At 48.1% G+C, this 19519-nt stretch overlaps 1 protein-coding gene across 1 annotated transcript in view; it reads left to right on the forward strand.

Annotated features, from left to right (window-relative positions):
- LOC111156742 (phosphatase and actin regulator 1) overlaps positions 1 to 19519 on the forward strand; it is a 552659-nt gene that overhangs the window by 464079 nt on the left and 69061 nt on the right. Inside the window, exons 5-6 of the mRNA XM_022517799.1 lie at positions 1547 to 1714; positions 3731 to 3937. Coding sequence (XP_022373507.1) covers positions 1547 to 1714; positions 3731 to 3937 — 375 coding nt within the window. The remainder of the gene's footprint in view (positions 1 to 1546; positions 1715 to 3730; positions 3938 to 19519) is intronic.

Consider the following 19519-nt stretch of genomic DNA (forward strand, 5'->3'; position numbering starts at 1 on the left):
TCATGATCTCAGGGTCCTAGGATCGAGCCCCGAGTCGGGCTCTCTGCATAGCAGGAAGCCTGCTTCTCCCTCCCTCTCTGCCTGCCTCTCTGCCTACTTGTGATCTCTCTCTCTCTCTCTGTCAAATAAATAAAATCTTTAAAAAAAAAAAAAAAAAGAAAAAGAAAAAAAATGGGGAGAAAAACAATCTAACAGTGTGTCAATGCTTTTGTTATCTGCCTCAGATGATTCTTTGGTATCCTATTTTTTTCTGGGTTTACACAAGATTCAGGTCAAATAGCCTATGTCCTTGAACCATATGCCGTCGAAAGCCTGTTGGTGTGTAAGTGACTCTGTTGAACGTTTCATCAGGCCAGTTCCAACTGGGGAGGGAGGGGGCTGGCAGAGCACCCTTTTACCACCACATACTCTTGTGTATAAAATTAAAGCCTTGGGAGGAGCATCGCACAAGAAAAGGATTATTTATACAAGATCCACCTTGGAGCCATTTCCCTGTTTGATTTCTACAAGTAAATCCTCTTTCTTCCGGTTTTGAGGCTGGTGATTGCTTTGCCGGGTTCTGTGTTTCTGACTAAGCATAACGTAGGAGTCTTTCCTCTGGATATTTATTCCTCTTACTGGAACAGCTTTCCATCCTCTTTAAAAATTAATTTGACTTTAATGTCTCGTTATTTAGGACTCCCCTGGGCTAGAATGAGATCACCCTGGGGGAGTTTTGATTTGACAAATGGCCATTGTGTGGGAGCCTTTGATCCTCTCCTGGGGTGCTAACTAGCTGGCTGCCCCTGACTTTGAGGAGCTTTAAGCAAGATCAAAGTCTGCTCCCCTCCAGGCGTGATCACTGGTGGACACTGGGAGAATCCTGGCACTTACAGCATCCTTAGGATGCCGCAGCCTTCGGCTGTGGTCTGAAGCCCCCTGTGAGTGGTCAGTACTCATAAGGTTTATGGAAGGCGGGACCTTCCCAGTGCTAGTGAGGAGTGGTCCCTGTTGTCAGGAGGGGGGCGGGGCAGGGGTTCCAACTCCTAAACATTTATCTGCCTGGAGAAATTGGATCCTGGCGGGAGGAAAAAAGACAAAAGAGGACGAATTTTTCCTCGAGCCTTAGAGAACCATGCTTCTGGTGTTTGTCGAGTGTTATGAAGCCCTTGGCTCCCCAAAGTAGACATTCCTACTCCTGGTTTTCCAATCCCTGAGGCCTGCTCAGTTTTTCCAGTTTTCCAAAATTAGGAAGAAAGGTTCATTTTAATTCACTTTTGTTTAAAAAAAAAAAAAGTACAAAATAGGTGGTTTTGGTTAGAAAGATGGAGAGTAAAACAGGCAATTTGCTAAAGGTCACTGGAAATTACCACCCTCAGGGTCAGATGCCTTATGTCTAAAAATAAAACAAGTGTCTGAAAAGCAAAAGAACAAGGGCAGATTTTACAGACTGACCTTGATAAAGATTGTTCAAAAACATTTAGATTCAGTTAGTGGACGATAAATGTCATCCTTCCCTGGAAGGTGGGCGTTGTCTAACTGTGCCGTCTCCTTCTCGCGCCCACAGACGGGGAGCTCTCCATATCGAACGAAGATGATTCGCTGGAAAACGGACAGTCCCTGAGCTCCAGCCAACTGTCTCTGCCAGCCCTATCCGAAATGGAGCCGGTCCCCATGCCCAGGGATCCCTGCTCATACGAGGTGCTCCAGCCTTCAGACATCATGGATGGGACAGGTAAAGCCCCTGGTCGAGTTGCCTGTGGCATTCGGGACCTGTAGCCTGGCCAGACTTGAAGTTCTGTTTGGCACCACCCCGAGCCTCTGAATCTCCTGGAAATGGGAATGAAATTGTCCAATCAGGACATATTTACACTTACTGTGCTATAGTGTTTCAAAAAGATTTTTTGTAATCTTAATGTCTTTAAAGAAGACATGCCCTGTTTTTGTACTATGGGGGATTTAAAATGTTATTGGTGTTTTGTTTTGTTTTGTTTTGTTTTCCCCTAGAACTCGTTTCTGCTAAGCTAAGGAATCCTGTACTTGTTCTACACCATACCTAATTCACATGTTCGTAAAACCCTAGCACGGCCCTTAAGCCCAGCCTTGGCATACCAGCTAATGGTTGGATCAATTTAGCAAATTGTATCCGTTTACTGCACACAATCGATGTGTTGATTGGCTATTAAATTGTCTACACTTTCCCAGTTAACGTGAATGCTACCGATAGGTGATGTTTGGTGCCATTGGACTGTCACGACTCCTTTGGTCCAAAGCCCTCCGAATGGTCAGTACTCACTCCCTCAGAAGGTTTGCAGAAGTGGGGGGGGGGGTGTCTTCCCAACAGCCAGTAAGGAGTGATCCTTGTTGCCAAGAGGCAAGCCTGCTTGGGGGAGGGACCTCCTGGGATCTCCAGAGTGTGGGGAGAAAGGCCACATCCTTTTTCCACACCATATGCCAAGTCTTCACCAGCAGAGCTTAGGGGGAGGACAGGAGAGCTGGGTTACACAGCCCGTGCCATACTCCTCTTTGGGACCTAGTGTATCATTTCTCCAATGCTGATGATAGTGGGGTCCCTTGGGAGAGGGGAGAGAACAGTGCTCACGAAGGCTTTGATGCTACAGGGAACACTGCAGCCCAGATCAGGGAGGAGGAAGAGGTTAGGGGAGAGTCACTGGAGTCATTCCTGTCGCAGTAGGGATGAGAGGAAGGAGGTGACGCATTGGAGTTGCATTCTCTCCGAGGCCGAGAAGACAATTCTAGCGAAAGCAGTGAATTGCATTTCTCATCCAGCCTTTCTTGGGATGTTGGGATCGTGCAGATTTGACCGTTAGAGGGAGATCTGTCATCCCAACGAACCCAGAGTTTCAGGCTCGCTGGCCAGGCCGCCCCCCGCCCGCACCTCGGGATAGCTCTTAACTAGAGCCAGTCGGGGTCTCCCATGGTGGAAAGGAAGAGCCAGACCCAGTGCCGAGCAAAGAGAAATGGGGGAAAGCAAGCAGAAAAACCATCATTCCGGCCAGTGAGAGGAGAGAGGAAGCGGGGAGACAGAAAGACATTGTCTTGGTGTACCCTCTGTCCGGTCAAAGTTTATAGGAACCGCTAAAATGGTAAGGTGCCTGTTGACAGCCTCTGCCCAGCTCGGCTGGTGAGCAGCCACTCCAGGCATGTGGGGACACCCAGCCTGGTGTCAGCCTCCGGGGGGTCCTTCATGACTTCATGTCCCAGACCCGGGGAGACCCAGTGGGCAAAAAGCAAGGCCCCAGAATCTTCTCTGTCTTGCTCTGGACAAGGGGCAAATGGGCCCAAGGGAAGATGCCAGCCTTGGGTGCTGGTTTGGTTTGGATGGGGGCCCTTTGTCCCTGGCCCTCTGCACCTGCCATCGGTCGATTGTTGCTGTGGTCCCATGAGTCACGTTTTAGAGCCCTCACAAAAGGTGTAGTAGAAATGCCAAGATTGAAGTGGTTAAGCTTGGGATAGTTTGGAGAAAATGTCCTCTTCCCTTTTCCCCCCCTTCCCCCTCCCACCTCTCCCTTACTGCCTCAGCCTCCCTGATGTGTCCCTCCACCCACACCCCCTTCTTTCCTGGATTTCTAGAGGCCTCTCTTTAACTCTCCCCACGTGCACGGCGACCGGAAGCAGTGGGCGCTGTGCTGTGTCGCTGACCCACACCCCCGTCCTGTGTGCTCCCGCTGGCCCCACCTGCGCTGCCTTTGTGTAATGTCTCCTGTGTGTCGTGTGGTTGTCCCCTCAGTGTCTGAAGAGAGTCCCTCTGCCAGTGAGTCTGGAGTCCTCCTGTCCCAAGATCCTTCAGCCAAACCAGTCCTGCTACTGCCCCCCAAAAAACCTGCTGCTTTCTCTGGAGACCATGAGGAGACCCCAGTGAAGCAGCTGTCCCTTCTCAAGCAACCCCCCGCCCTGCCTCCCAAACCCACTGCCAGGATTGCCAGCCACTTAACAGGTGAGTCGAGACGTCTTCTGGGGGCGTGCCGCCCTGCCTTCCCTTCAAGGGATAACCTCTCACGCTCTTTTTCTCTTTATCAGCCCTGTTGCACCTCTCCCCGAGGCTGCTCTGTGGGACATTTGGTCGTTTCCATGTGCGTCTTGGTACACGCAGTCGTGACCTGGGTTTGTGTGTTTTTGTCAAGAAGCGTTCGATACGCACCTGCCAGCCACATGCCGAGAACCTTTGTCGTGTGTATCTGTAAATATGTACCTTGGTATTTGTGTGACCGACTCAGGATTATTGGCCCATCGAGGTGAATTAGATTCAATGTCAAAGTCTTTGCAAAGATGAAGAGTAGTACCTTTTTCCCTTTGTAATGAGTTTGCCAAAGCTTTAAAGTTTTTGTCTTTAAATTATTGATCTGAAGCCCGGAGTATTTCCTCTATTAAAATTCATGTCTGTGCTGTTTGTTCTGTTTAAAAAAAAAAAAAAAAAAAATAGAGACAATCTGCAGAGTATCGTGGGAAATACTTTTAAAAGAAGAGTAAGTTTTGTCCTAAAGTGATTTTTACGTTCTCACGTTGAATGCTCGTGAACGTACCCACCACCGTTAGACAGGGCATCTGGTGAAATGGTACCTCACCGCCCATGAACCGGACACTGCTTTCTGATTTGTAGTTTCATTAAAGAATAAAGAGGGGTGCCTGGGTGGCTCAGTGGGTTAAGCCTCTGCCTTCTGCTAAGGTCATGATCTCAGGGTCCTGGGATCAAGCCCCGCATCAGGCTCTCTGCTCAGTGGGGAGCCTGCTTCCCTTCCTCTCTCTCTGCCTACTTGTGATCTCTGTCAAATAAATAAATAAAATCTTAAAAAAGGAAAAAAAAGGAGTAAAGATTTCAGGGGGTTTCTCCAACCTCGATCAGCTGCCTTTTTATAGTGGGCTTGGTATTTTCGTTAACAGTTTCTAATTTATTTTTGTGAGATGTGACGAGGATGGGGGTGGGGCAGAAAAGCTGAAGTTTGAGAAAAATCAGCGCCTTTAGCCGGGCTGGCAGGAGCTGTGCAGTGGAGGCACGCTCACACCCTAAGCTTCCTAGTACCTTGTCCAGGGACCGCTGTCGCCGTGACAGAAGGATGTCTCCCACGTGGTGCTGAGTTTTACTTGAGTCCAACTTAAACACAAGATTGAGTCAAGCTACTTTATCCACATGTGTGTCCTACCAAGTCAGATGTTTGTGGTTCGAAAGAAAACATTTCCACCTAAAGAAAATCTTATGGGGCACCTGGTTGGCTCATTCGGTTGGGCATCTGCTTTCAGCTCAGATCATGATCCTGGAGCCCCAGGATCGTGCCCTGTGTCGGGGCCCCCCACTCAGCGGAGAGCCTGCTTCTCCTTCTGCCCCTCATCCTGCTCATGCTCCCTGTCTCTCTTTCTCAAATAAATAAAATCAATCAATCAATCAATCAGTCAAGGAACCATTCAATACCTTAATAACACTTCAGTCCAGTGCTCCAAAATGTAAATGCATAGAAAACCACGGAGGAGAAAGTGCCCTCAAACCGGCTTCTAAGAGATAACCACTGTCCGTTTGTCTAACGAAGGTCAAATACCTGCTACACGTAGTCTCTTCTCAGCGGCTTTTTTGCACGCAGTGGTATCTGGTGAACGGATTCTCATGTCCGCAAATACTCCCCGACACGCTTTTGTTAGCTGCCCAGTGTGAAGTAGGACTGACATGTGTGGCCCCCTGTGGGCTCTCCCATCTACTGTCACCACAGCCAATGTCCCCAACAGCACACGTTGCTTAAGAAGCATCGGTATTTCTCCTAATTTTGTTCTAGAATTAGAGTTGCTTGTTCTAATTCTAGAAATCAGTTACGTACCTTTGAAGAGCTATAGGCTTTTGAAGGCTGTGAGGCCAAATTTCCCTGAAGATTGAATATTGCAAAATAAACTCCCATATGTAGTTCCTATTCATTTGTCACACGTGTGCTAGGTATCAGAGCAGATGCAAATAAATCATGGTTTAATATATAAATTTTACATATATATTTTTGTATGTTATCTATATTATGTATACACACAGAATAGAGTACCAAAATAGTGTCAGCAGCATCACTTGGAGTTCCGTGCAATCTTTTTTTTTTTTAAGGTTTATTTATTTGACAGAGAGATCACAAGTAGGCAGAGAGGCAGGCAGAGAGAGGGGGAAGCAGGCTCCCCACTGAGCAGAGAGCCTGATATGGGGCTCGATCCCAGGACCCTGAGATCATGACCTGAGCTGAAGGCAGAGGCTTTAACCCACTTTAACCCACTGAGTCACCCAAGCGCCCCATTCCATGCAATCTGATAAAAGGGCATGGAAGGGCTGAAGCTTGAGCTGACCCTTCAGGCGTAAGGGGTGTGTATAATAGAGAATGAGGGGAAAACATTCCAGAAGGGAAGGCCCTGGTCAGAGGCCCAGAGATGGCCTTGTGTTGAGTCCATGACAAGGTGACCGCGTTGGGGCAGAGGGTCCATCTCAGGATGGATTGAGAAAGCGTTCACTAGGTAAGGCATATGAGGACCTAGATTCTGTTTCCGGGGCAGTGGAGAACCTTTGGAGGGTTTTGAGCAGTGGAGTGATGTGATGACAACTAGCCTTTCAAAGATGTTCCTGGGTCCCTGTGTAGAGTGAGCGGAAAGAGAAGGCAGAAGCCCACAAAGGCCAGCCTTATGCCTCATTCTCCAGAATCACTAGTTGAACTTGAATAATCTGTACCAGGGAGACTCTGGGGAAAGCTCCTCTTGTGCCTAAAATATGAGCTAATGAGCATCTCCGGCTGATCACGCGAGAAGAGACCGAACAGAACAATAGAAAAGACATTTGAAAAGAAGAATTGACAGAATTTCTTAGCCGACAGCGTCCTCTAATTGATCTAGTTATCTAATGAATGAAGGCACACTTCATTCATTCCCAGCATCAGCTGTGAGCCATGAACTTGGGCAGCCTGGTGTCCTCAGGACTCTTGGTGTATGAGAGACTCAGGGTATGTGAATTAGCCCAATCTCTGGCTTCCCCTGTCCTTTTCCAAGGAGAGTGGACTTACCAACGCTCTCTGAACCTCACCTCTATACAGATTGGATCAAACGGATCAAAATAGCTGAGAGCTAATAGTCCTTACCTGCTGTATCTGGTGGCTCCTCAAACAGGAGGAAGATAAGACATTGGAGGCATCCACGGGCTACAGGCCTGGTGCTGTCCTTTTGAGTTTAAACCCAGTTAGACATGCTTAATTTCTGGAAGTGAACCATCAGTCACGATGAACCCACATCTCCGTGAGGCAGCTACGTTAACCCTGTTGTGTTACTAATTACTCTAGAGACAGCTGGACTCTGTCAGAAGAAATTAATAAATGAAGAATTCTAGAACTCTAAATTGAGACTTATAAGTTGTAGCATGTCCTCTCTCACTCTCGGTTGTCCCATTGACATTTTTGGAAGGAAACACAGGACAGTTTGAAAGACACCAAGCATGATTAATGGAGAGTGACAGTGGTTAATGGTCCAGTTGGTCCAGTAGAGGAAGCATGAGCCTGAGCTGGGGCCACTTCCAAGTACACGGTCAGGCAAAGATAAGCAGAAACATCTCTGCTTTGGCATGTGCATGCACTTTATCAGGAAAACCATTATGAACTTGGAGACCGTCTCGTGAATTTTCTCTGTTCGCCAGCAAGTACAGAGAAGCCTACTTGCTCTCCCAAACGGTCTTTCGTCTTCTCTTGTCATCGTCCTGTTCTCCAACAGCGGCCTACACAATTGCAGGTCATAGAGGAGCATCACATTCCCTTCCTTACATTCTGGAAGTTGATTCCATAATGCTAATGATCTGAGGTAAATGATTCTCAAAATGCATCTCTCTTGGGATGATGGTGGACCCCAGAGGTAAAGGGTTGATTGAAGCAGGGGAGCGGGGGAACCACTGTCTCCTGTCTTTCTAAGTCTTCATCAGTCACCTCTCCAGCCATGCTGGCTCCAGGAGTCCGGTATGACACACTGCATGACTAATCCATGCCTCTGGATATGGTACCTGTGATTAGGCACCCCGCGGGTGCTGATTGAATGAATAATCAACTCCCGCGAGAGCGGGATTTCTCAGTCTGCCATTCACACTTGGGTGATGATAATGGCAGCTGCCATTTTTTGAGAATTTGACGGCATATCATTTAGTCCTTTGGAGATGATGCTATTATCATTATTCTCTCTTTTTCCTAGAGGAGGAAAAGGAAATTCAGATAAGTTAAATAACTCGGTCGTGGCTACAGAGCTAATAAGTGCCAGAGATGGACCCACTTTGTTTTGCTCCAGAGTTCTTATTCATTAGTTTCTACCACCCTCACGAAGATAGTCTATCCTTAAAATTCAAAGCAATGGAATCATGAGCTTTCTTTGGATTTTTTTGGCCTTGTGTGTTTCAATCTGTTTTTAGAAAATTGGCTTCCTGTGGCACCCAGGTGGCTCAGTCGGTTAAGGACCCAACTCTTGAATTCAACTCAGGGCATGACTTCACGGTCGTGAGATCAAGCCCCGTGGTGGGCTCCATGCTGAGCATGGAACCTGCTTAAGATTCTTTGTCACTTTCCCTTGGTCCTCCACCAGCCCCCTCCACAACGGCTTGCACACTCTCTTTCTCTCTCCCTTTCTCTCTCTCAAAAATAAATAGATTAAATTTGTAAAAAGGAAATTGGCTTCTTTATTTGCGTAACTCAAAGACAAAAATGTATCCAGTCTTTCAAAAATAAATAATATTCTCAAGACACTTGATTACGAAGAGGAGGACCTGAAAGCAGTCGGGTTGGGTTTGGAAGAACATGCTAGAAATAGTCTGTAAGAATCAAGAACAGGGCGAATCCCATGGGAAGGATTTGGCTACAATTAGAGACCAGCAATTTGAAAAGAAAAGGAAATGTTGGGGCGCCTGAGGGGCTCAGTTAAGCATCCCGCTCTTGACTTGGGCTCAGTTCATGATCTCAGGGTTGCGAGATCGAGTCCTGAGTCAGTACGGAGCCTGCTTGAGATTCTCTCTCTCCCTCTTACTTTGCCCCTTTCCTACTTGTTCTCCCTCTTTCTCTTTCTCTCTCTCTCCAAAATAAATAAATGAATCTTTAAAAGGAAGAAAGAAAAGAAGTGTTGCTGATCCTTTAAAAATAAGTCCTTCTGCGAATGTGAATCTGAATCTGCCCAGGGTTTCTTTGTCTTTAGACTTGAACTACAAGGAATTTCTGTTGGTCGGCAGCCAGTTTCAACATTCCAAATTTTTTACACCTGCAGACTTACCCAGGCACACGGCATCCATGCTCTGTGGTACTTCTCAGCCTCCTACATGTCTAATGAGAATCTTCTATCCAGAGTTCGTCACACCCAAACCAACATTTCTGCTTATACTGTCTCTCGAGTTTGGTGGACACTGTTCATGGTCGTCACATTCTGATCTGTAATTTTGTTGTTCCTCTCTGGCTCTCTTACTGTGTGTCCGCATTTCTCTCTAGCATCCCATCCCACCTTCCTTGTTCTTCACCTGCAGCCTCCTCTCCAATCCCACAAAATCATCTACTTTCCCCCACTATCCTTACATTCTACTCTGAAAACGCAAGAAAACTGGTAACTGGACCACGGTGACCTTGGACCTCATCTCTGCCTTCAAATGGAAAACGTGAACTGTAACCCTGAAGTTTCAGAAAGAGGTTCAGGGTTCATAGCCCTCCAGGTAGCTGATACCTTGAAGGAATGGGAAATATACCAGAATTTACTCTTTATCCCTAATTTTCTGTGTTGTTCCAGTCTTGATTTCCCTTTCTTAAAATGCAGAAATTCTTTCTTAGAGCATGGGAGGACCCTCTTTTAAGATCATTTTTAGAGGGCGCTCTCTGCTCTCACCTCTGTGACCAGCATAAAGATGCCAACAGAACACATTTTTATGGCACTTGTTAGGTTGGAGATGGAATTCACTGGGCACTTTCTTTGTGTGTGGTAAAAAACATTAAATTTTCCTTCTTAACAGATGATGAGTGAGCAATTCAGGAACGTTGACTAGATTCACTTTGGTTGTTGTGCAGGAGAGTTCCAGAACCTTTTCATCTTGCAAAATTGAAGCTCTGTACCCATTAAGTGACTCGCCTTTTCCTTCTCCGCCCCCTTTGCCCCTGAAAACCACCACTTTACACTTCTTGTTTCTAGGATTTGAGGCCTCTCAGATAAGTGGAATGGTACAGTGTTTGTCTTTTTATCAGACGCTTACTTCACTTTGCATCATACCCTCAAGGTCCATCGATGCCATCGCTGTGATTGGACCTCCTTCCTTCATAAGGCTGGGTGGCACTCCTGTTTTGAGGGCCCACCCCGTGCAAGGCACGCCACCAGCCTTGATATAATTTATTAGTAGTGTTCCCCCATCAGCTGTAGGGCTGGTAGGCAATTAGAAGCTACAGAAAATGCTTCGTATGAAGACGTATAAAATGGTTCTCAAGAAATACAAACAACAGGAGACCATATCCTTTTTTTTTTTAAGATCTTATTTATTTATTTGACAGAGATCACAAGAAGGCAGAGAGGCAGGCAGGGTGGGGGTGGGCTCCCTGCTGAGCAGAGTACCCGATGCGGGGCTCGATCCCAGGACCCTGGGATCATTAACTGAGCAGAAGGCAGAGGCCCAACCCACTGAGCCACCCAGGCACCCCCCCAATTCCTTTTGCAAATTCAGAAGAAGCATCATAAAGGAGGAGGGATGTCAAACTTAAAGAAGAATCCTATTTTGAAGGTCACAGAGGGGAAAGGAGGTTGTGACACGGGAGGCAAAGTTCATGGAGGTCCCTGACATGAGTCACAGTATGTTCAGGAACTAGCCAACAGCCCAGCTTGGCCGGGGGGGCAGGATTCGTGGGGAGAGGTTATCAAAGGTCAGGCCAGCTGTGGGTTGAAGGGGAACCGTCAAGAGCCTTGAATGCCACGGTGAAGGATTTAACTTTAGAGGAGGAGTGGGCATGTGTTTAGACCTTTAGCAACAGTGGCCTGATTTCCACCCAGCTTGTCTCTTTGATTCTCTTGTGGATTTGAGGGATGGCGATGTTGGGGGCTGGATGCACCAAGCTGCTGCCCTTGGTTCTTCTCTTGGACGTTGTGTCAGAGTCCTGGGGGCGGTTTCCTGAGAGTGGGGATGGTGTCAGCCCTGGTCCCTGCTGTGTCCTCAGCCAGCACGGAGCAGCCCCAGAACAGGAGGGCTTGAGAGCGCGAGACCCGCCCTCTAGCAGAGGCATTGAAGGAGGATCTCGGTAATCACTGCCCAGGTGTTTGCAGCAGGATACTTGTGCTTGGGTTCGGAGTTGTGCTGGAAACGAAATCAGATCCTCATGCTCTGGAGAGCTTGAAGGAGCCCCGATACCCAGAGGGAAAAGACCCCCCTCCCTTATTAGAGTAGCAGACAGAACATGACCATCATGCATCAGTCACACTTGTGGTGCAGACCGGGGTGTCGGAGAGCGCACTGGGAAGGTCAAGGGAAAATGGCGATGCCCTTGGAGTCCGCCAGGTGCCGGCAGTTAGATCACTAACCCGTAAATGTAAGAGCTAGGAGCACGTCCTCCAACACCGAAGAAGGGTCGTGCATCAGGTAGATGCAAGACTGGAGATGAATTGCAACCATCCTTTTTCCCCCTTTGTGATATCTAAGGATCCGGCTTGAATTTACTCATTTCACCCTGAATTTTCTACCTCTTCATAGCTCCATAAGGTCTATGTCATATTTCACTTTTTTAAAGATATTATTTATTTGACAGAGACAGAGACAGAGCATGAGCTGGGGGAGGGGCAGAGGCAGAGGGAGAAGCAAACTCCCGCTGAGCAGGGAGCCAGATGATGCAGGAATCGATCCTGGGACCCCCTGGGGTCATAACCTGAGCTGAAGGCAGATGCTTAACCACCTGAGCCGCCCAGGCGTCCCAATGTAGTATTTCATTTTATATCATCTAAATTAACTACTTTCAGACATCCTTGATCTGTCCCTTGGTCCAGTGGTCTGAGATCAGACGAGTATGTTCATTCTTCCCTCCCTGACTCCGTGACATTGACCAGACTCTCCCAGCCTTCCCACGGATAGTCACAGCCATCCTCCCGGTGGTCATCGTTGGGTCCAAGCTTCTTGCGCCTGTCCATCTCTAGAACCTTCGCCCTGTCCTTTGTGCTTGTCTTGCAGAAGCCTTAGTTTCCGCAGCTCAGTTATCCGTCCGTTGAACGCTGCTCCCCTCCCCCAGTCTCCCTGGGGGCAGTCGCGCTCATCCTCCTCACTTCAAAGTTAAACCACATAATGTGCTTCTGTGCAGATGATTTATCATCTCTAACAAAACGCTGATCTCAGCAAGTGTTTGTTGTCATGATATGGGGACACCTACAGTTGTGACTCTTGAAGAGCACTTTCCTACAATGAATAATGTGTAATTTTACTTCCAAAAAAAAGAAATTTTAACTGCATGCCCCACAAAGATGACTGGTGACCCAGTGGTGTCCCCACCCGCTGTCCAGCATCCCCGTTCCCGTGAGGCATGTCCCTCCCTCCTTGTCGTCATTTGCCCAGATAGTCTTTGGAAGGGGGTAATTTTAAAACAAAACTTTTCATTGTGGAAAGTGACTCAGAAACGAAGTTAGGTGCTCGTGACGTGTGTGCTCTCCTGGGCCTCAGTTGTAGGATTCTGGAAGGTCTCAGGACGTGTTTGTCCCAAACATCAGGTGGTCATCAATTTCCACGTGCCGGCCTGGCTCGGGGGGGAGCAAAGCCAGCTTAGGGCACGGAACACAAGTCACTTCTTTGTTACTCGTTTCTGTCCACACCGTCCCTCTTACCACAAGGGGTAGATCGACACATTTGGCCTTTTCCAGGCATCAGACCAACAAACAGAATCCCTGGGATGGTCTGAAGGAATTGACAGAACTCATGTGAGCGCCTGTGTTTGCAGCCAGGGGGATTCTGGTTCCGGGCTTCGGCAGCTCTGGACTGTTGTTTAAGTTCTAAGTACGCCTCCTAGAGGTTCTTCACGTTCTCGGGTGGCATTGGTAAAAGGAGATCAGAGAGGCTAACCCACCGAAACGAGGTGGCAAATGGCTGAGAAGCTGTTGCAGCACCTCTGTTCATTAAGACACTAAGTGCTGTTCTCACTGACAAGTGCTCAGATTACAAATGGGCTTCGACAGCAGGTGCTAATGCAAAAAGGTAGAAGGAGGAGAGAGACTAAGGGGTGTGTGCCTCAGCCCAGACTGCTTCTGTTAGTCTTATGGCACAAGAATGGACTAGAGAAGTAATCTGGAGTTTTCCTTCCCTTGTCTGAAGTCATAAGCCAGAGCTGCGTCATGTTTGGGTTTTATGGCTCTGTGACACTCACAGTTTGAGTTTATTTTCCTTGTTCTCTGGAACGGGTTGTTTCTGCTTTGGCCACTCCATCAATTTGAGACAGTTTTATGAATATACTGCATCTCGATCAGTCTGGCTGCAGAGGGACTCATGCATTTCTAAGTCAGCAAGCAGAGAGCTTTGTGGCTCCCCCACTCCCAGGACTAGCCACGGTCATCATTATAGATGCAGGAGGTAGAGCGTGTCCTCCAACAATCCATAAATACCTCGCATCCCATAGACACAAGGCTATTTTATTCAGTGAGGTGCTGTCGAGGCAAAGGAGATGTTTTTTAATCCCTGGATTTTTAGGGGTAAAGAGTCTGAATCCCCAAAACAGATTCACTGGCTTTCTCAAGCCATGGAACAGCAGAGAATCTAGGTTCTGTCATTCCCAGTCCTGTGTTCTTTTCCACTAGCCCTCCATGCTGATGCAGGGTGCCACGCTTTAGAAGAACGCCCCGAAATATGGGTGGCCTCGTCTTTTTCTCTTCCAGCAGCACTTTGTTGAAAGCAAGGAAGGCTGGCAAGACCGTCCTCGGGAAGCTGTCTTTCCCGTTATTGTATTCACTTTCAGCCAGTTTTTCACCTCTTTACCTAGAACCACCACAGACTAAACCACCGGCACTCCCATCCGCTGTCTTGGTTTCTCGCGTCCCTCCCCAGACAGGAAGCACCAGGCTAGGGGACGCTCATAGGGGCCGCAAGAGTCCCAGGAGTAACCGGCCAGAGGGATGTCATACTGGGCCAATTGCGAAGCGTGTCCACGTCCTCTTGTCTGACCCTCATGACAACCTGTGGCAGAGGCTGAGAATATATTAATTTTTCGGATCCGTGAAGACTCCATTTGTTGAGGTCCTTTTGCACATCAAGGAATCAAGAGCTAAACTGGCAGGATTTTGTACTCAGGCCCTCCACTGACCTGTTTGGGGACTTTGTAAAATTATAAAAAGGTGCCCTTTGGAAGATGAGTCACAGAAGGCTGCCCCTTCCTCTGGGATGACTCAGGCCCATGCCAGGACAGACCAGAGACTGGATTTCAGCCCACTGGTCCCCATGGAGAAGCTGTGTAGATATTAATCCATTTACTTCTCATAACAGACCTGTAAAGTGGGTTATGCTCCCTTTCTACAGATGAGCAAACTGAGGCTCAGGAAGGTTAATGTTGTAGGCCAAGTGATAGAGCTTCTTGGTCTCAGAACTGGGATTAAACACCAGCTCTTGATCTAACCCAACAGTGATTTCACAGGCGTCATCCTGCAACAGAGGCCCCCCACAGGCCCTGCTCAGCCCTCGGAGAGCAAGCACCAGAGCTAAATCTCCTCCAGAATGCCCTGGGCACTGGTCATTTTGCACGAGGGAGCGGCCTCTTCACCAAGGAGTGGCCCTGGGAGGATAGTTTCTCAGAGTCGATGGTGCAGGGCTCCCTGGGGTCTTGGTCAAGAGGCACATTCTCTTTCAGAAGGCCTGGGCTGGGGCGCCAGGGTGGCTCAGTGGGTTAAAGCCTCTGCCAGGGTCCTAGGATGGAGCCCCGCATCGGGCTCTCTGCTCAGCGGGGAGCCTGCTTCCCCCTCTCTCTGACTGCCTCTCTGCCTACTTGTGATCTCTGTCAAATAAATAAATAAAATCTTTAAAAAAAAAAAAAAGGCCTGGGCTGGGCCCTGGGACTCTGCATTTCTGGTACAATCCCAAGAAGCTCTGCGGCGGCTGGTCCTCGGACCACACTTGGATTAGCAGAACCTTAGGGGAGGAGAAAGTGGTCGTTAAGTCCTGCCTCTTCCCATGGCTCTGGAGACATGATGAGAAAGAATTCAGCAGCTGCTTATGGAGCACATACTATGCGCCAGGCCCAGCTCCTTGTTAGCGAACAGGAGGGGAACAGCCGCACCCAGTGTCGTAAAGTTAAGGGATCACTTACGCCTATTGTGGATAAAAGCCGGGAATAAGTCAAGAGAAATGAAATGGATTAGATCAACTGTATATGAGATGCTGTTGACAAAGGGAAGTACAGGGTCGGTGAGAGCCCGCCCAGTGGTGGCCCCTTCACCTTGGGCAGGATGGATGGGCTTCCTGAGGAAGTCGTTCCCATGGTGATGACAATGCAGCAACCAGGAACACAGCTGCCGTCCATTTATAACTGAGTGCGAGGCACAGTGCCACGCAGTGTGCGCACTTTATCTTACGTGGTTTGTGTGCTAGGCCTGTGACGTGTTCATTCATCCCCATTTCACAGATTGGAAAACAGAACATCAAAGAGATCAGGCAGATGCTGTTGCTAACGGAGCTTCATGAGTGTGTGATTTCAGGGTTCCTCTTCTGAGTTTAGCAGGACAGACTCTGGTAATGATCTTGTGCCGCTTGACCCAGTAATGACATGGGGCACTTTCTCAGCGTGGTCTCCACCAAGGTCTCAGTGATCTGGGAGCTTCTCTATGAAGCAGGCTCTCGGACCCCGTTGTAAGCCTCCTGAATCTAAATTTCTTAGACGGAGGCTCAGGACTTTGCCTCTCCCAGACCTCCCCGATGAGGCTGGTTGGTGAGAACTTGGCACCTTAGAGAGAAACGGTCGGGGCCTGCCGTCCATTCCCAATCCATTCATCACCGTGTGTCGTCCTTGTTACAAAAATGTCCGTGCCTCGTTAAGCGGAAATGACTATGGGTGTATGTTTCCTTGTTTGCTTAATACATGCATACAGCACGCATAGGACATAGGAAAATCAGCAAGAAGGAAACAAGAGGGCTCTAATGCACAGAATCAAGTCGGCAGGAAAAGCTAAACATCTGATTAAGTATTTATTGCTTGAGACAAAATTATGAACAAAGGCTCTTTAGGCAAACTTGTCTGAAATGTCCTTAAAGTATTCTAAGGCAAATAAAACAGAAAAAAAAAATTCACCCACAAGGCTAGAAGAAATCTTTTCATGCACAAAGTGTGCATCCATAAGTGATTTTTATAAATATAAAATTAAATTGGAAATGCCATTAGACAAATTGGTTTTAAGACAAGTCCCTTAATTGCAGATGTTAGATTTAGGCAAAGGTAGTCATTAGGTGACTAGATCTTAGATGGTGTAGCTTTGTAAATTGGTTTCCTGCAAATTAGTGTTTTAATTTTTATATGTGGGGGGGCATAGAAATAGAACTTGGAGACTGTGTTGCTGACCACTCAGGGCAGACGTGGGCTCAGGGGCTGGGTGGAACCGAGGCATCGTATCTCCTCCTTGGGCAGCATTATACTCCAAGCAGGTTGGCACCCCCAGATCCGTGATTGCCCCCGATTCTTTCCTCTTACCTCTGACTATGGTGAGCACCTGGGAAGCATATAAAATCCAAATGCCTGGCCCCAAGGCTCTCCTTCAGTAGGTCAGAGGTGAAGGCCAGGAATACAAACTTCTAGCAAGCATCGGGGGGCTGTCGCAGGTTGTACAAGAACTCTCTTAAGAATTAGTGCTTTTGGGGGGTGCCTGGGTGGCTCAGTTGGTTAAAGCCTCTGCCTTCGGCTCAGGTCATGACCCCAGGGTCCTGGGATCGAGCCCCACATCAGGCTCTCCGCTTGGCAGGGAGCCTGCTTCCCCCTCTCTCTCTGCCTGCCTTTCTGCCTACTTGTGATCTTTTCTCTGTCAAATAAATAAATCTTTAAATAAATAAATAAATAAATAAATAAATCTGTCAAATAAATAAATAAATCTTTAAAAAAATTAGTGCTCTTGGGACACCTGGTGGTTCAGTCGGGTGAGCATCTGACTCCTGATTTCAGCACGGATCTTAATCTCAGGGTCTTGAGTTCAGTCCTGCATCATTGGGCTCTGTGCTAGATGAGGAATCTACTTAAAAAAAAGAAAAAGGAATTAGCGCTCTTTTTTGTTTTGTCTTCAGAGAACAGGACAAGAGTAAGAGGTTGAGTGGTTTTCAAACATGACTTTTAAAAGACACAAATGTGGGACGCCTGAGTGGTTCAGTCATTAAGCTTCTGCCTTCAGCTCAGGTCATGGTCCCAGGATCCTGGGATCGAGCCCCGAGTCAGGCTCCCTACTTAGCTGGGAAGCCTACTTCTTCCTCCCCTCAGCTTGTGTTCCCTTTCTTGCTGTCTCTCTCTCTCTCTCTGTCAAATAAATAAATAAAATCCTTAAAAAAGAAAAAAAAGACACAAAGCTGGCATCCACCCGCCATCCTGCATAGAATCCCTGGAGAGGGGGCTGTCTGCATCAGTCTGAGGCTAACGCACCCCTGGGGTTGAGAACCAGGAGCCTGCAGGATTCTGGGCTTTGCTGTGCTCCACTCTGGGCACCCTGTAGGGAGGGCAGAAGCGGGCGTAGGAGGGGCCACCCAAATGCAGCTGGCCTTGACCAGGAGCAGGAAAGGCTGCAAGGGGGAGTCGGTCTTTAGTTGTACTTTGAAGGGTGAATGCAATTCTGATTATTGGGAAGGGAGGGTGTTGAAGGGGGCCAGTGTGACAAAGGCTCTGAGAAAGGAGCATGGTTACTGGGAAATCCAGTGGGGAAGCTGGCCTGCCCAGAGTGGCCAGGGAGATGCTGGGCGGAGGCACCTGCCGGCGCTGGGAGGGTCTAGATGGCCCGCAACCCTGCCAGGCAGGCTTGGGGGACCTCCAGCGTGACGTGTGCTGGAGGAAGATGTCTGGTACAGGGTGCAGATGGATTAGAAGGGTGGACCCTGTTATGCACCCTACAAGAGGAGATGAGGTCCCAGACTGGTACTCAAGGGGGCAGAGAACACAGAAGTTTACAAAGGACAAAGATAAAGTGACAAACTCAGAATGGCAGACGGGGTAGAGAGGGCTCCAGATCTGTTATGATCAATCACTTGGTATTAAGATATCATAAAGATATAAAAATAGACACTGAGCATTACTAAAGATCTGGGCTACCTAGATTCTCCTCCTTTGTCTACCATGTTGGAGAAAGGCAGGGATTACAGAGCTAATTCGCGGAAAGCCAATAATTCCACATTTTAACCTTTTCCCCAATTTCCTTCCTTTTTACCAAATCTACTGAGCTAAAAGACTATTTTAAGTAATTCATCTTCATTTCCTACTCCTATTTAATTGATGACCATATATAGTGAAACAACCAGAAAAGAAACACAGGCAGGAAAAGAGAAAGGGGTCCTCTAGGACCCCAGTATCTCTTTTCTCAAGCAATGAAAAAAAAAAAAAAAAAACATGTCCATTAATTTGGACATTACCTCCTTGCCTGTTTCAGTAGAATTTCTGGTGTCCTCTTGGCCATTTTCCTAGCAAAGAAACCAAGTACACTTTGCTGCAGAAGTGGTAGCAGGAAGCATGGTGGTTGAGTGTGTGCAGGAAGGTGTAGCTTAGCAAGCTGGTAGAACCCAAGGTCCTCACTGTTCCTTCCGAGGGAAACGGTTCCATGCTGCCTTCTTGGCTCTGTTTCCTCCTGTCCAAGTGACTGAGCACCTACCTGCCTTAGAACAGCTAGAACACAAAGGAAGGAATAATGGGTAAACGTTCTTGGATAGAAACCCTTTACACGTCCAGACACATTGCATTTGCTAGGGTTGTGCAAAGCCTTCCAAGGGCCAAGGGAGCGGACCCTTCAGTAGCAGGAAGTGGACACAGGGGGTGGGTTTCTGCCTCTTGGTCACTTTCGAAAGAGCACCATTGGTCATGCACCTGAACGTGGTTAGGTTACCTTGTGTCCTGTGCATGGGGGATGGTGACAAACGGGATGACTGTAGAGAGATGTTAGGGAGCCCTGTGGTTGAGACCGGTTGGCATTCTGGCATTGGTGGGCAAGCCGATCAGGCCCCCTGGAATGATTGGGCTTCCGTGTATGTCAGCTGTAGGAGCCATAATTCAGTGTCCACACACCCCCAGCTGCGTAGTCCTAAAGTTGTTTTTCATTTTATGCTCATGTCCCTTAGAGAGGTAGGAGAGCATCTATTTCTGGGGGAAGGTGCGAATTCATCCCACCACAGAGTGTTGGAATGTCAGCTCGTTCTCTAACCATGTGAGCCCCTCACTGTGGGAGCGGGGCACCGTACAGGACGTTAAGAAGAGAGGTCCTGGTTCTCCAGCAGAGGGCTGGAGAGACAGCTGTGCAACCAGGAGGTGCCATTCCGTGTCCTCAGAGCCCGGGGCATCGCACCATCCGCAAAAGTGAGATGATAATATGTCTACATGCCAGGGTCGCTATGAGGATCGAA

The sequence above is a fragment of the Enhydra lutris genome, unplaced genomic scaffold (genome assembly GCF_002288905.1).
Source record: "Enhydra lutris kenyoni isolate GAN:26980312 unplaced genomic scaffold, ASM228890v2 scaffoldscaffold48, whole genome shotgun sequence".
Taxonomy (NCBI): Eukaryota; Metazoa; Chordata; class Mammalia; order Carnivora; family Mustelidae; genus Enhydra; species Enhydra lutris.